The sequence below is a fragment of the Mixophyes fleayi genome, chromosome 2 (assembly GCF_038048845.1).
Source record: "Mixophyes fleayi isolate aMixFle1 chromosome 2, aMixFle1.hap1, whole genome shotgun sequence".
NCBI lineage: Eukaryota > Metazoa > Chordata > Amphibia > Anura > Limnodynastidae > Mixophyes > Mixophyes fleayi.
Genome location: NC_134403.1, coordinates 197,058,195 through 197,074,184, shown reverse-complemented (window position 1 = coordinate 197,074,184; position 15,990 = coordinate 197,058,195). Strand labels below are relative to the sequence as shown.

Genomic DNA, 15,990 nt, shown 5'->3' with positions numbered 1-15,990 from the left:
AGACGAGTGGGTTTCAACAGTCAAATTATTTGCCTGTCTAAATTCTCTTGAGATCCTGACCACTTTCGAAGAATCTCTTGCTGAAGAAGACAAGAGTGGAATTGTGCAAAGGGCTTGGCTTTGAACACTGAAACCATGGTCCCCAGGAATTTCATGCAACTGAGGAAAGATACCCGTCTTCGCGCAAGTAAGGTCTTGGTTATGCGCAAGAGGACGATGACCTTGTTTTCGGTTAAATAGACTGTGTCGAACATGAGACACAGGAAGCGCATTCGCTGTGCCGGCATGAGAGACGATTTGGGTAAATTCAAAATCCACCCATGAGCTTCCAGAAACTGCATAGTGGTCCGAATTTGGCGAGATGATGCTTTCGGAAGAAGATCATCTAGATAGGGAACTATTGTGACTACCCTCTGCCGCAGGAGCCCCGCCATGATCTTGGTGAACACTCGGGGAGCGGTAGCTAGGCCGAAAGGTAGGGATCTGAACTGAAAGTGGGAGTTTCCCACCACAAAGCGGAGAAGTCAATAGTGCCCCCTCCATATAGGAACATGTAGGTAGGCATCCTTGATGTCTATGGAAGCCAGAAACTCTCCCTGCTGCATTCCTGCGATGACAGTCCGAAGGGACTCCATTTTGAACTTTTGAGTTATTACCTGCTTGTTCAGAGACTGCAGATTTACAATTGGGCGTAATGATCCGCCCTGTTTTGGCACTAGGAAGAGACTGGAGTAAAACCCCTGACCTCTTTCCTGTGTTGGAACAGGAACAATAACCCCGGCTGTCAGCAAATTCTGGATTCCTTCCTGAAGAGCCTTGCACTTGACGGGACAAAGGGGGCTGCTGTGGAGAAGAACCTCAGTGGTGGGAACTGAGCTAGGTCTATGACATAACCCTGGGACACAACTCCACGTGTCCAAGCATCCGTGGTGGATGCCCGCCACTGGCCCTGGAAATGAAGACGACCCCCCACCACATATTCCCCTGGGGGAAGACTAACGCTGCAGGCTTATCGCCACGGTCTCGAAGTTCCTCGCCTAACAGACCCCTAGCTCTGGTAAACGCTCCCATAGGGGCAGAGGACCAGCCTCTCAACGGGGTGCCCAAGCCTTGGGCGAAAGATCGGAAGGACCGAAGAAAACGTCCTTGTCGTGGTCTACTGGAACCCATGGGAAGAGCGTTGCTCTTTCCTCCAGTGGCCACATGAATGACCTTTTCTAGCTCTGACCCAAACAGAGTAACCCCATCAAAAGGCAAACCCTCTAGGGCTCGCTTTGAATCAGCGTCCGCTGTCCAAGAGCGTAACCACAAAGTACGCCGAGCCGAGAATCTAGAATTAACGGAGACGGCATCCATGGCTGCCTGGCTCACATTATCAGAAGTCTCCTGAATATGCTCAGCCAAGGAGAGTAGTTCCGCACGTGGAACGTTTCTCTGAATGCCTGCAACTAACTGTTCGGCCCATTGCTGAATAGCATTGTTAGCCCAGGCAACTGCCATAGTGGGTCTAAACATGCTACCTGACGCAACATAAGCTGAGCGAAGGGCATGATCGTACTTTTGTCTGTGGGGTCTCTTAGCGAGACCCGCTCCTAAATGGGGATAGCCGAAGAGAAGAACAAGCGCGCTACAGGAGTATCCACCCTAGGGGAGTCCTCCCATTTAACAGAATCTTCTGCCGGGAGAAGGTAGAGACACTTAAATCTACCCAGCATCATAAACTGCTTATTAGGCCTTAGCCAGGCATCGGTTACAACTTCTAAGATCTGAGGGGATGGTGGAAACGCAGCCACCTGTGCTTTGGTCTTTTTAAACAATGAGAAACCCGAAGGAGCCGTGGGCTCCGGATCTGCAAAACTTATAGTATGTCTGATACCCAAAATGAGGTCATCAACATTATGAGCAGAAGTAGAATCTACAGCACTAAGTGAGCCTTCTTCCTGTAGATCAGTCAAATTCACCTTCCTCTTCTGAGAAATGCTCCGAGTTATGATCGCAGCCCTGGGCCGCATCAGAAATAATCCTCTTGGCCCTGTGTGACACTGTAAACAGGCACTCTTCGCCCTGAACTGAATCGGCCTGAGAGGATGTGCCTGCAACAGCTAGGGGGTGTGGAGAAGTATGAGAAACTGAAACTTCACGTACCTCTGTGGACCGTAACATCACCCTGGTGAGCTCTGCCATGGCTGTTAGTGACTTAGCCCAGAGCAGTTCCTCCATAGCTGTTGCCCCCTGAGCTGGATCATGTCGCTCTTGGTGTTCAGCTTTGCAAGCCGCACAGAGAGCTTCCTGGTTAGGCAGTCCAAGAGATATTTTAGCATTACATCTTGCACATGTATAAAATAGTGCAGACATACCGGAGGATCCCTTATTTTTGGACGTCCCCTTCTCAGACATGTTTAAAAAGGTATAACAGATCAGTACCAAAACAATATTTAGAAAAGAAAAAAAAAAGTCTGAGGCGCTATATTCTGCGCACAGAACAAGAATTTTACCAAGTATCTATACCAGCTAAATGTCTGAGTCTACACCAATCCCAAGGAACTGAGAATAATAGTCCGGATTGTGAAAAACACAGTATTCATTATGTCTCTATAGAGTACAATATTAAAAAAGCATAAACGATACCAGTTGAGAGGCAGAGCAGAGGAACAGCGTGCAGCACGATGATCTCCGTGTCCACATATGGCTGCTTCCGTTGCCAGTAAGTAGGAAGGGGATGGAGGGAAGTTCCTCCTCCAAGACCTCCCCCAAAAATGGCTGCCCCTGTAGACCGCCGACCAGCGCATACATTAGAATGGCTGTCGGCGTGTGTAGCAATCACACCTCTCTCAGAGTGCACAGGTAGCGTGTGCCAGTGATCTGTAAACAAATCGCCTCCTAAGGAGTGCGATCTTTATGGTGTCCCCTGCTGCTCATTGTCTAGGGGCGGGGAGACTTGCCAGCATGTCCGTCGGGACAGGAGGAGGGGCTGCTACAGCTTCACTCACGCCCGACTTGGGAGACTAAACTGTGGCCGCTTGCTGCTGATCCTGAAGAGCACAGATGGTGCTTTTAAGTAAATGCTGCCTCTATGGCAGACTTATGAAATGTCCCCCTGTTGCTCGTCAATCTAGGGGAAGGACAGGCTGCCAGCAATGGTGCGAGGGTGAGTGAGCTGAAGCTGCTGCTCACCCTCCGCAGGGACCCAGAGTGAAGGGAGTCGACAGGCTATTCACTCCTCTGGGTCTTGGGTTCGATTACTGTGTTGCACCTGAAAGGGGGAAACAAAATATTAACATAAAAAACCCGTTTCTAAATTTAGTATAGGCTGGAGCCTATACTGAAGGGACCCAACTCCTAGGTACTTTAAAAAAACTGAGGTATCCACAGGAGAGAAGGGGCATAGTAGGGGAGGAGAGTGAAGATCAAAGAACTTGATAAGTGCCTAGACTCCTACACCCACTACTATACCCCATTGTCTCGCAGTGTCCCCCAATGGTAGGAAAGAGATATATATTTAGCAGACCACCCACTGACACTCATAGCAATTGTCCCATTTCAGAGGGGAACGAAGCAGGACAAGGGCTGACAGGAAGAGGATGCAGAGGGCATATGACAACTATGTAGAGAAGGGATTCTTCAAATCTGAATTTTCTCCAACCTATAAGGCCCCCCTAACTATGCTAATTGGGAAGATAAAAATAGATCTATGATGCATTTAGAAGAGGAGATATATAGCAAAAAAAACAGTATGTTTTTGCCAGTGCCTCTTGGCTCTTCAAGACTGCATACTCTGTGTGTCTCCTTCCATCTTTGGAAGAAATATAAAGGTGCAGTCCAAAATAAATTCAGAGATACACTGTGATAGACCAATAATAATGACTGTCATCCAGGGGGAGTACATTAAAACATAAGCACACATGAAAAGAATAAAAACTAAAAAAAAAAAAGTAAATAAATAAGGAAAGTGGGGGCAGGTAGGAGCAGAGACCACGCATTAGCATGCAATTGTCAAATATTTTACATTTTCTAAAATAACCAGAGTAAATTAGATAACAGGTTCTATATATCTATTACTAACAGTGTGAGCAAAATCTCTGTTGCTGGGGGGGTGGAGGAGATATTGCAGACATGTCATGGGTTTCCATACATACCTTATAGAGTCTGTCCTTCTTACACAGCTCCACACTCTGTTTCCAGCGATTGTTACCCTTAAAGAGGTATGCAGCAATCCTTCTAAATTCAATCAGTTCATGCTTCTCCAAACGTTGAGCGAGGGAAATGTTGTCAAAGTTGTCATATGCATCTATAGATGTGCGAAGAGCCTTAAAAATACAACATTTACTGGTTACTAAATATAATCGCCATCATTTCAATTTAAGTGGCAGTCCAGCTATAAAAATGGACACCCAGCATTTGCAAATGAATTACACATAGAAGTTTTACCTGGTAGTCCTCTTCTGTAATGAAGAGGTTATTCAGAGACTCATTTACAGATTTGTTGTTATGGTTCTGTACGGAGCGAAGGTATGGTTTCACCAGAGGAAGCTGTTTCACCTTGAACACAAAAACACACTTGTATTTACAACAGCTAAATTCAGAAAACAGAAAAAGTCCAAAAAATAAAATGGGAGGAAAGAAAAGTAGTATTGGTCAGTGCTGCATAATTTCCTATAGAAGATATCCATTGACTTGTTTAAATTAAATACACTAATGTACATTATTTATTGATATAATTCTATGCATTATGGTAAACTACTAGCCAGCGAGAGAGTTCAATTTAATGATTCCCTAGGCAATATGAACGAGGTTGTCCAGTGCAAATTACCTTGCTGAAGTAGTTGACAGCACGTGTGTGGTCCAGCCTTGGGGAGAGCACCATCAGAAGGTCATTCAGCAACAATGGCTTGAATTCCAAGTAAAACTGTATTGCTCTGTAATAGAGCTCAACATTGGCCACCTACAAGAGAGGAATATGCAATTAAGCACAACAACAGTTGTTACAAGGTTCAAATGATACTGATATCTTGTCAAGTGTACCATATCAATGTTCACCCGAGTCCATTAGAGTCCTAATATAATAGAAAAAAAACAAAACATTGTTTCCCCTATTATAATAGGCACTATGTGAGCACTACAGCCAGAGGTGTGTGTTAGACCACTGACCACCAGTCTGACCAGTCCTGCCAGGTGTGGGCAATAACCGCCAACATTTTTCATTATTATTGCTCCCACCCAGCTACTTCTTATTGCCACCCAGCTGACAAAATTTTCTGGGGAGAACACTGCATGAGATTGATCTTTTTAAAATTAGGGGAAAAAAAAATCTATTTCAGTAACTTAAAGACAGGACTAACAGACCAAGGCCTGCAGCTACAACTCCCAACTGGAGAGCTATTATATTAGGCAACATACACATTGACTTTAAACTACTGCATTTAAGATGCATTTCTAACATAAGTTAAGAGCATGTAAATGGATGTGAAAGTAAAAAGCTTTGTACCAAATCAGACCGCACATATCTGTTAGAGGATGCCAGATAGTGTCCTGTTTTAGAACAAAAAAATGAAATAAAAAAATATGAGTCCCAGATCTCAACGCTATGTGCCAAACATAGAAATAATTAAAATAAGTTGAAATTAAATTGAAAATAAAATAGAACTACAAAGTGCCCTACTCCTTAGGCACTATAAAAACTGATTATCCTTCATTTAGGGGGCATAGAAGGGAGGGAGCAGGCCAGACAAGTTGTTAGAATTTAGTGCCTTACTTCCAGCACAGCGTCTCTATAAACCATGGTAAGCAGTGTCCCCCAAATGGCTGTGCAAGAGAAATGTGGTTTATATGTATTTTAACTTTTACAAAAACATTATATAATCTCACACACTTTTAAATTTAGTGTTTTAAGACTTATGAGGGGAAATAGCTCCTCTACAAATGCACACACACAGTAACAAAAGCATCTTTCTTGAAAACAGAGCTGGTAAGGGCCTTACAGCTGTATCCATAATAAACAAATGGTACTGGCTACACAGTTAAACTGAAGGGTATTGTAAGCAGCAAATGCTAATAAAATAAAAGTAAAAATAATGATTACCTTAGTTATGATATCTTTAAATTGTCCTTCCTTCCATGCATCTGTAGGGTGGCTCATCATTGTGAGAATGGCATTATCATACTCTTCATATTTATCATACAAAAACACCAGCTCTGCCCACAGGTGAGCTTGCTCTGCTGCCCTGAGCACCTGTAAAAAGAATGCACATTTAAATCATTTTTTACAAACGGGTATTATAATCTTAATGGATCTGACCTCCCAAATAATCAAGATATGTTCGATACCGTACACACATTATCTATGAAGTTAAACCTATCAACATTACAAGAGTATATACACATTACCTTGGGAATGTTGACCCTGGACCAGAACAGCTCCAAGTGCTCCCTCATTTTTTGTGGCTTGAATTTAGAATACAGAATGGCTAACTCTGTGAACATGCCCATGTGTGCCCGCTCCAGGCCTAAAGCAGCTTCCAGCATGGTGATTAGCTCTTCAAAATAACCACGATCCTAAAAGTAAAAAAGTGATTTTGTTCATAATTTATACAAACAGGATGGAAATTAACCACCCCAAAAATTAGAGGCAGGCAAAGTATACAAAAGTTATAAAATCAATAGTAATTTTAGTGAGAGACATGAAATCGTGCAAAATTTCTCCAAGAGCAGTTTCATGGGACATTACTTGGAGTTGTGAAAAGATCAATAAAGTAACAATTAGAATCTAGAAAGAGTCTTTAATTCTTCTACAGATTTGTAACAAGATAAATCATATATCCCTACATACCTGATAATAATTTATTAGCTCCTCCAGTTCATCAGCATGTACCACAATGTGAAGACCACACATTTGCGCAAGGCGAAACTCTTTACCGTCAACACAAGCAAAACACACCTGTCAAAAACAGTAAATGAATTAGCATATATTTCAACATTTGTATATTGTATAAACAGAGACTAAAAGCCATTATTGTCACCTCCTTCCAAGTGCGAGTGCTGTTTGCCTTTCGGGCACCATCAACGGCAGCTTGATATTCTCCCAGGTGAACCAGTGTTGATGCCAAACGGCCAAAATTTGAAACATTGTTATAGAGAAGCTTAGCAGCATCATACATTTTTTCATCATAGCAGCGATCCCCAACCTAATAAGTAGGAAATTGTAGTACAGAAGTTTAACAAAGGCAATAAGCAAAAATCAAAGCAACTGAAATCTACAAATCTATATGAAAACATTTAAGGAGCTTATCAGGATGAATATTTGGCATAAGGATTTGATTTGAAGATGAAAGCTGCACATACCATCTGATATTGGATAGCTGAACAATCAAAGTGGACGACCATGTTAGGGTATGTTGGAAATAATCACTATGTCTGCGTGTGCAGTAATCTTCCAAAAAAGAAATCTAACACTCGAGCCAAGTGTAGCTACTACCAAGGCATACGAGTGGCATTTTTGTTACCTCTACATATCAAACAGATTATCTGTAAGCCCATTAAAAAGGACATTGCAGGGCACCACTTGAAGTCTATAATGACCTATAATGTATGTAGCTTTGTCTACAAGTTGCTGTCCAGTGTTTACAATCACTCCTCTGTGGGTGTTTTTACAAAAAGTCTTCTCATTTTAGAACAACTTTTATTTTGAGTTTAGTGGTATACCCAAACATCTAATAGGCTACACTAGCTGCTTTGTCATATCACTAATGAATGAAAGAAGACCATGAAAAACTTCGCCTACATTTTGACCTAACACTTCTCATGTACTATTGGCAATGTGACCATAGTGAGAAATTCTAGAAACTTACTTGTTGAATGTGAGCATTGTTTGGTCCATTAATAAATTCCTCAAGTTCTGTGAGGCGGTTAGTTTTCGCCAAGGCAAAGATTAGCTCTGTTTCTACATAGGATTCCCTTGCCTTCTTCCGGGCCATCTGCAGGTATTTAACCAGCTCTTCCCAATTTCCTATAGAATATCACTACGTCAGCCAGTCGCAAACAAGTAGAATACTTCCTCAAATAAAAACCTCCGTCATACCCCACCCTGCTTTACCACCATGCATCTTCTCTAAACAAAATGTGCATTAAAAAAAAACGTATTCTATATGATCTCCAGTATAAAACAACCTTCTCTACAAGGCATGCTTTAGATTGTTTAATAAACTGGTAGAACCACAAAAGAGCACTAGATAAGGTACACTATAGATGTATTATACAGAGATATTACAATATGAAAAAAGTACAAATCTATGCTTCCCTCAACAGACATGAAAAAAAGACAAAAAACAACTCGGACTGATTGCGTATGCATTAAGTATACTGTGATAGCATGTGTTTAGTATTCAACCTAAGCATATGACAACTCGCTAGGCTGCAGTAAGTATTATAAATATAGAAGCATTATTTAGTACATTACCACTGGCGTTGGCAGCCTGCACAACTTCCATAAAAGAAGAAGGGTCATCTGCTTTAATGTAGGAGTCAATTGCTTCTTTGACCATGCCTTTCTGTAGCTGAGCCTTGGCCAATTGGCTCCAAACAGCTGGTTCATTGCAGCGTTCAGCAAATTCATAAGCACGGTCCAAATTTCCAATGTGTTCAATCAAAACCTAACAGATATAAAAGTAGAAATTAATACTACAAAGACAAAGATTGATAGTATGCTAGTGAAAAACGGTGTCATACCTGTATGGCAGATGTGTTTACATCAAATTTCCTAAAAATGGCAAAGGCTTCTTCGTACAGCTCATTACTGATGGCAATGTTTGCAATATCAGGAGCATCATAATTATCTAACCGGTTGATATATTCCATAACCCTGGTGCGATCAGCTTTAATAGCAGTCAGGATCAACAGGTTCTGGAGGTTTCTGGGAAAGAAACAGGCAAGTTAAAAACAGAAAAACTCAAGGAACAGAATATTTTAAACAATTTATAAAGCACCAAAAAGAGGATTTATGTACTTACGTTAAATCTGTTTCTCTGATTCCGTCTGGGGGACACTGCTTACCATGGGTTGTGGAGGGGAGCTTGGGAGTTGGCACCTAACTAATTAAACTTTAGTACTGCTGACAGACCCCTCCCCTCTACAATCCCCCTGCCTCTTCCTGTTCAGTTAGTTTTAAAAAGCCCAAGGATAAAGAGGGCAGTCAAACAAGAGCACACAGAAGAAAAACAGAACGGAGGGATCGCAGTGTCCCCCAGACGGAATCAGAGAAACGGATTTAACGTAAGTACATAAATCCTATTTTCTCTTTCATCCGGTCTGGGGGACACTGCTTACCATGGCGACGTTCTAAAGCAGCCCCCTAAGGGTGGGACTACTCTGAAAATCACGCTCGTAAAGCACTACGAGCGAAATCTGCTTCAGCTGATGCCAAAAACATTAAACTGATAAAATTTTGTAAAGGTGTGGACAGAGGACCAGGTGGCTGCCCTGCAAAGCTGGTCTGCAGAAGCTCCATTCCTTGCTGTCCACGAAGCCCCTACCGATCTGGTGGAATGGGCTGTAAGTCTCTCCGGCACAGGACGGTTAGCCTTTATATATGCTTGTCTGATGGTAGACGTAATCCATCTTGCGATCGATTGTTTTGAGGCTGGCCAGCCTCTCTTATTAGCGTCATAAAGGACAAACAGAGTCGGTACGTCTAATCTGGGAAGCTCTTTTGACATAAATGCGGAGAGCCCTAACAACATCTAACTTATCCATAGATTGTGTATCTGAATGAGAAGATGATGAAAAACCGGAACTACAATTTCCTGGTTAAGATGAAAAGCCGACACTACTTTGGGGACAAAAGGAAGGGTCCTTAACACCGCTCTGTCCTCGTGGAAAACCAAATAAGGTTCTCGACAGGACAAGGCTCCTAATTCAGAAACCCTACGAGCTGATGCGATAGCCAAAAGAAAGAGGACCTTCTAGGTCAACCACTTTAAATCTGCCTCGCTCAAAGGCTCAAATGGAGGCCCCTTGAGCATATCCAGTACCATGTTGAGATCCCATGGAGCTGTAGGAGGTACATAAGGAGGCTGTAAGTGCAAGACTCCCTGGAAAAAAGTTCTAATATCTGGCAAATCAGTTAATTTCATATGAAAAAATACTGAAAGTGCCGATACCTGTACCTTTAGGGAACCTAATCTGAGACCTGCTTCCAGGCCCTCCTGAAGAAAAGCTAACAAGCGAGGAATATGAAAAGCGGACGAATTGCATGTCCTCTTTTCGCACCACCTAATGTAGGCCTTCCAAATCCTGTGATAGATGCGAGATGAAACAGGTTTCCTAGCTAACATCATAGTGTTAACTACACTGGAAGAAAAACCTCTAGACCTCCAGAGGCTGGCTTCAACAGCCATGCCGTTAAATTGAGCTGAGGTAAATTCTGGTGACGGAATGGACCTTGCAGAAGCAGGTCGTCTCGTGACGGAAGAGGAATTCCCTGTCCTTCCGCCATATACAACATGTCTGCGTACCACACTCGGCGCGGCCAAGAGGGAGCTACTAGTATTACTGGCAGACCGCCCTGCCTTACTCGTTTGAGGACGCGAGGAAGCATAGGAATTGGAGGAAACAGGTATCCCATCCTGAACTCCCATGACATAGTCATGACATCCACTGCCACCACTAGGGGATCTCTTGCCCTTGCACAAAACCTTGGAACTTTCCTGTTGTGTCTGGAGGCCATGAGATCTATGTCCGGAAGACCCCACTTCTGAACCAGACACTGGAAGACCTCCGGGTGGAGTGACCACTGCCCTGGCATCATCTGCATTCGACTACGATAGTCCGCCTCCCAGTTTTCTATTCCTGGAATAAAAACTGCTGATATTGCCGGAACATATAGCTCTGCCCAAACCAATATTTGAGCTGCAATATCCATGGCAGCTACACTCCTGGTTCCTACCTGCCTGTTGACATATGCCACGGCCGTGGCATTGTCGGACTGAATTCTGACCGGGTGGCCCAGAAGAAGGGAATGTGCTCCCCTGAGGGCCAAGAAAATGGCCTTCAATTCTAATACATTTATTGATAGAGCCGATTCCTGAACCGACCAACGTCCCTAGAGTCGGAGGTGCAGGATTACCGCCCCCCAACCTTTCAGGCTGGCATCCGTCATGGCCAAGATCCACGACCATGGAGTGAAAGATCTGCCCACTTTCAGGTGATCCTGAACCAGCCACCACTGAAGGGATTCTCTCGCCCTCGGAGATAGAGAGATCTTCTGAAGTTCCAGGTGTAGGTATGATCCTGACCACTTCGACAATAGATCCCACTGGAAACATCGAGAATGGGCTCGACCGAAGGGAATGGTCTCGAAGGAGGCCACCATCTTTCCGAGTAGCCTCATGCATAAATGCATTGAGGGGCTTGGGGAAGACAAAACCTGAGTAGTTACAGTCTGAAAAGAGCTGATCTTCTCTACTGGGAGAAACACTCTTTGTTTGCTGGTGTCCATGATGAGTCTCAGGAAAACCATGCGCTAACACGGAACCATCTGGGATTTCTTTGAATTTATCAGCCAACCGTGGCCCTCGAGAACCGCCCAGGTGAGGGATAAGTGATGAAGTAGGCAATTCTCTGAGGAAGCCTTGATGAGTAGGTCATCCAAATAAGGAACGACCTGAACTCCCTGCAGGTTAAGACATGCTGCCATTATTGACATAACCTTCGTAAAGACCCTTGGCGCAGTTGAGAGGCCGAAGGGGAGGGCCCGAAACTGGTAGTGGAATGATCCAACCGAGAATCTGAGAAGGGACTGATGGTGAATCCAAATGGGAACGTGGAGGTATGCGTCCTTTATATCTATGGACGCCATATACTGGTCCTTCTCTAGGCCGTTTATCACTGACCTCAGAGATTCCATCCGAAATCTGTCCACTTTTAAGTGAACATTGAGGCCCTTTAAGTTTAGGTTGGAACGAAAGGAGCCGTCCGTCTTCTTGACTAGGAATAGGTTGGAAGAGAAACCCAGACCTTTTTGGCAATCTGGAACTCTGCAGATGACCTTTTGAAGCAGAAGAGAAGCGACACAATCCTGTATAGCCTGTCTTCTTAATGGATCCCGGGGTAGCGGGGTCTGGAAGCAACGCCGTGGAGCCGGGCCCAACAGGTCTATCCTGTACCCTTCTGAAATAATTCCCCGGATCCAAGGATCCTGGGAAGACGCTGCCCACTGTTCCCGAAACAGAGACAGATGTCCCCCTACTGGGGCCCCCTGTGGTACAGGGTGGTCGTCAGGACGCAGGCTTCTCCTGGGTCTTGGAGACCTGGCGCTTAGATGCAAACGAGGATCTCCCCCTAGTGGAGGAGCCTCGAGAATTAGATTGTCTGCCTCTAAAAGGACTGTCCCCTATGAGAGGAGATCCCCCGAAAGGGCTGAAGGAAAGAGCTGCCCCGTGGGTTGCGGCTCCTGTATGAATATACTGGCAAGGAAGTGCTTTTGCCTGTGAAATAAGGGTATCTAATTCCGGGCCAAACAAACCTGCTGCAGAAAACGGAATAGTTTCAACGGACCTTTTTGATTCCGCATCACCTTCCCAGGATTTCAGCCATAGCGTCCTTGCTGAAATAGAGGCCGCCTGAATGGAAGAGGAAACCGCCACTGAGTTCTGGGCTGCCTCATAAAGTCCACTGGCTCTCATCTGACAGGGGAATGCCTGCGCTGCCCTGCTGTGAGTGTGTTCTCTATAGTAGAACACACTCCAGTGCTGCCACCTGTGAAAAAAATTAAAAATAAAATAAATTTCTTTAAAATTTACACTATGTACTAAAACACTGCCCCAACTCCAGGGCACCTAAAAAACACTGAACAGGAAGAGGCAGGGGGGTTGTAGAGGGGAGGGGTCTATCAGCAGTACTAAAGTTTAACTAGTTAGGTGCCAACTCCCAAGCTCCCCTCCACAACCCATGGTAAGCAGTGTCCCCCAGACCGGATGAAAGAAAATTTATTTTATGCTGTACAATACAAACCAGAAAAACTAAATATTTTATACCAGCTAAGCAATAGCCTGCACAGCCTGAGGTAAAACCATAAATAAAATTGGCTTCTAAACATAAAATGCAAGTCACTGTACATAAGAGTGAATTAAAAAAAAGAAAAAAAAAAAAAAGTGTATAAGTCTATATGCCATATTCACCAGATGTACGGCATACACACTTGATATGCAGCCAAGCGCTTGCTACTGTTCTCCATTATCAGGTGTTTCAGACTGAGGCCTGAGTATATGCCCTTCAGTAGAATTACACACAGGAATCTAATGTACAAGAATAAAGTTACCACTGCCAAGCTCTTAAAACCTTTATATATGTTGAAGAATCTTGTTAGTAGCTCTTCCATATAAAGTGGTGGGCTTCCTTTCCCCTAGCTCCATACGTGCTCTGTAAGAGGTGCTATGATATGTGGCCACTGTATTATAGCTTTGGCAGCAGTAACTGCAGCCCTGGTATATGGCTGCCAGATCCTGGAGCCATACTTAGCTAAGAATTGTCACTATGGGAACAAAGTGCTGGAATTTAGTTTAGGTGAGAGATTTAAAGATTATCCTCTCCCAGACTTAGTGGAGACAAGGTAAAAAAAAAAAAAAAAAGGGCCCCCTTCACCATGGCTGAGATTGGACAGAAGGGGGGGGTACTAATACTACCACCGAGTGCAATGCCCATGTTAAACTAGAAGCATGGTGAAATAGGATTCCTCCTGATACCATTGGATAGGGATAGGAGGCTGGCTGTATCCCATGCCAGTATGTTGTGTATAAACCGTATAAACCGTATAAAAAGATGGGTATTACAGCCTGAAAACAAACATCTGCACGTGTGTAATGGTTCTTTGACGTTTACTTGCACAAAATGGCTCTCCCCTGCTAGTAAAAAATCCTGTGAGACACATACATGTGCTGTATATCTGTGACCTAAAGGTCCTGGCCGTCCTATGTTGAACCAGTGTCGACGCTTACACACTACCATGTAGTGCTTCTCTAAAGTTAAAAGTCAGAAGGATGCAGTCAAAACAAACAGCTGCAATAGTTACACACCACCCAGAAGAAGCATTTCCAGGTGCCAGAGAAGGCAACTATTTTCCTACAACTGGGAGTACAACATTAGTGCGTAGTTGATGCTTACAATCAGTGAGTGGTTTGTTTGGTCAAGTGACACCAGTAGGAGTGGTCGGCAAGGGCAAGTTACTGATTTTAATTGAAACCTAATCACTGTCTAAACCCCCAAAATGGTGACAAAGTAATCCCATTATGTGACAACACTGTTAACACTTGCAGGAGCCAATATTATAGACAGCATTCAATTATTTACTTCCCTACTCCAATCTTTACTATATTAGCTTGGTATTCCAAAGAATCTTATACAAAATGATACAAAAATTTGCCCTAAATGATGATTTTGGTGTACAACAGGAAACCCCTAATACGTGGTCTGACCCACCATGGGCTTTAGAAGAGCACAGGATTTAATTGAAAATTCATAAAACACCTTTTCATCTTTAGGTTTATCGGCTACAACTTCAGTAATTTTATTAAAATAACAATTAGAAAATGTTTTGTCTGTTGAAAATATTAGAATTTAAAATAAACTATTGTTTGTGCTGAACAATAAAGGTTACTGGGTGACCATTTGGTTGTCCCGGTATCCTGTAGCAACATGGCTTAAAACTATTTACCTGTGTTCACTGAAGACAGAGTTGTCCAAAACAATTTTTTCTAAGAGCTCAATGAGCTCATTCGGAAGGTCTGCTGTCATGAAGGCTTTCACAGTGACGGACACTTCCTCGGGGTCTTGGGTTTCAGACAAAGCTGTTTGTACAACCTGGCAAGATGGAGATATACAACATTCCTTCAATTGGGGATGGGGATTCACTGCAGCTCAAATTAAAAAATTTCTGATTTCATTGCCCTGCCCATAAAATTATTAATGAATAGATCATAACCTGATCGATCAAAGGTCTCCTGTATGGGTTGCTTTCTAACAACACACTGGCCCACAATTCTGGATCTTTACGGCGTACAAGATATCTTGATAGGCTTTTGAAAAGTGAGTTTTCATTGCAAACCTGGAGAGAGAAAAAATGTCAGTGTTTTTAATTCTGCAAAGTAATACTATCTAGAACAAATTTGTTTTGTATCATCCTTAGTTCATTAGGGATTTATAGCTCTAGCCAATGTAATTTTGAATGACCAACTAACCAACACTACATAATAAGTAAAATTAGGAATTACAATTATGAACTCAACATATTAGAATACATATTACAATATATAGAGAACAGTGTTCATCTTCCTAAAAGATATAAAGACTTACACTGATTAGTTCCAGGTCACACTGTCCTCGCTCGTATGCCACACATGCCAGATGGGGATCTCTCTTTTCACAATATTTTCCAACAACACGACTGTCATAGTATGGGTTTTCACGAAGGAAACGTTCCGGATTATTATTGCTGTCTATGTAAATCTTAGCTAAAGCATTATGAGTGGCTGGCTCCTCACAGCCCTCATGGATCCTGGATTCCAACCATGGCAGAAGCAATTTTAACCTGAAGAGGTAAAAGGAAGGAATAAAATGACCATTCTATTTTGGGAGATGGCATGATTTAACTGAGTAATATGTCCACTCCAAGAACCTTACAATAATTTAAATTGTGTATGGGTTTACCGAGTACATTTCATAATCTAATATCCATCATCTGTTGGGGCAGGACAAAAGTAGAATTGAAGCCCCTTCATACTTCATAAATAGCCAGTTACACTACACAGGATGCTTCAATTTGTTTTGTCATGTTGTAGGAGGTTTGAACAGGGGACTGGTTAAATTTTATTGTAGGGGAGTGTGTTCACCACAGCTTAACCACCACTGCCTGATCCTTCAGTGATAAAGGATATCGCCTGCCTGCAAGTTCAGAAGCAGATAGATACAGGCTGGCAGAGTGTAAATGTAATTAACTGAATGCTT

At 43.1% G+C, this 15,990-nt stretch overlaps 1 protein-coding gene across 2 annotated transcripts in view; it reads right to left on the bottom strand.

Annotated features, from left to right (window-relative positions):
- Nucleotides 1–15,990, bottom strand: part of CLTC (clathrin heavy chain) — a 76,112-nt gene that overhangs the window by 16,334 nt on the left and 43,788 nt on the right. For both annotated transcript variants that reach the window (XM_075195292.1, XM_075195293.1), the window contains exons 17-29: nt 15,340–15,574; nt 14,969–15,091; nt 14,702–14,847; nt 8,722–8,905; nt 8,453–8,645; nt 7,845–8,002; nt 7,017–7,181; nt 6,827–6,934; nt 6,385–6,552; nt 6,080–6,229; nt 4,811–4,942; nt 4,429–4,539; nt 4,137–4,307 (exon numbers count right to left, since the gene is read on the bottom strand). In XM_075195292.1, the coding sequence (XP_075051393.1) occupies nt 4,137–4,307; nt 4,429–4,539; nt 4,811–4,942; nt 6,080–6,229; nt 6,385–6,552; nt 6,827–6,934; nt 7,017–7,181; nt 7,845–8,002; nt 8,453–8,645; nt 8,722–8,905; nt 14,702–14,847; nt 14,969–15,091; nt 15,340–15,574 (2,044 nt within the window). The remainder of the gene's footprint in view (nt 1–4,136; nt 4,308–4,428; nt 4,540–4,810; nt 4,943–6,079; nt 6,230–6,384; nt 6,553–6,826; nt 6,935–7,016; nt 7,182–7,844; nt 8,003–8,452; nt 8,646–8,721; nt 8,906–14,701; nt 14,848–14,968; nt 15,092–15,339; nt 15,575–15,990) is intronic.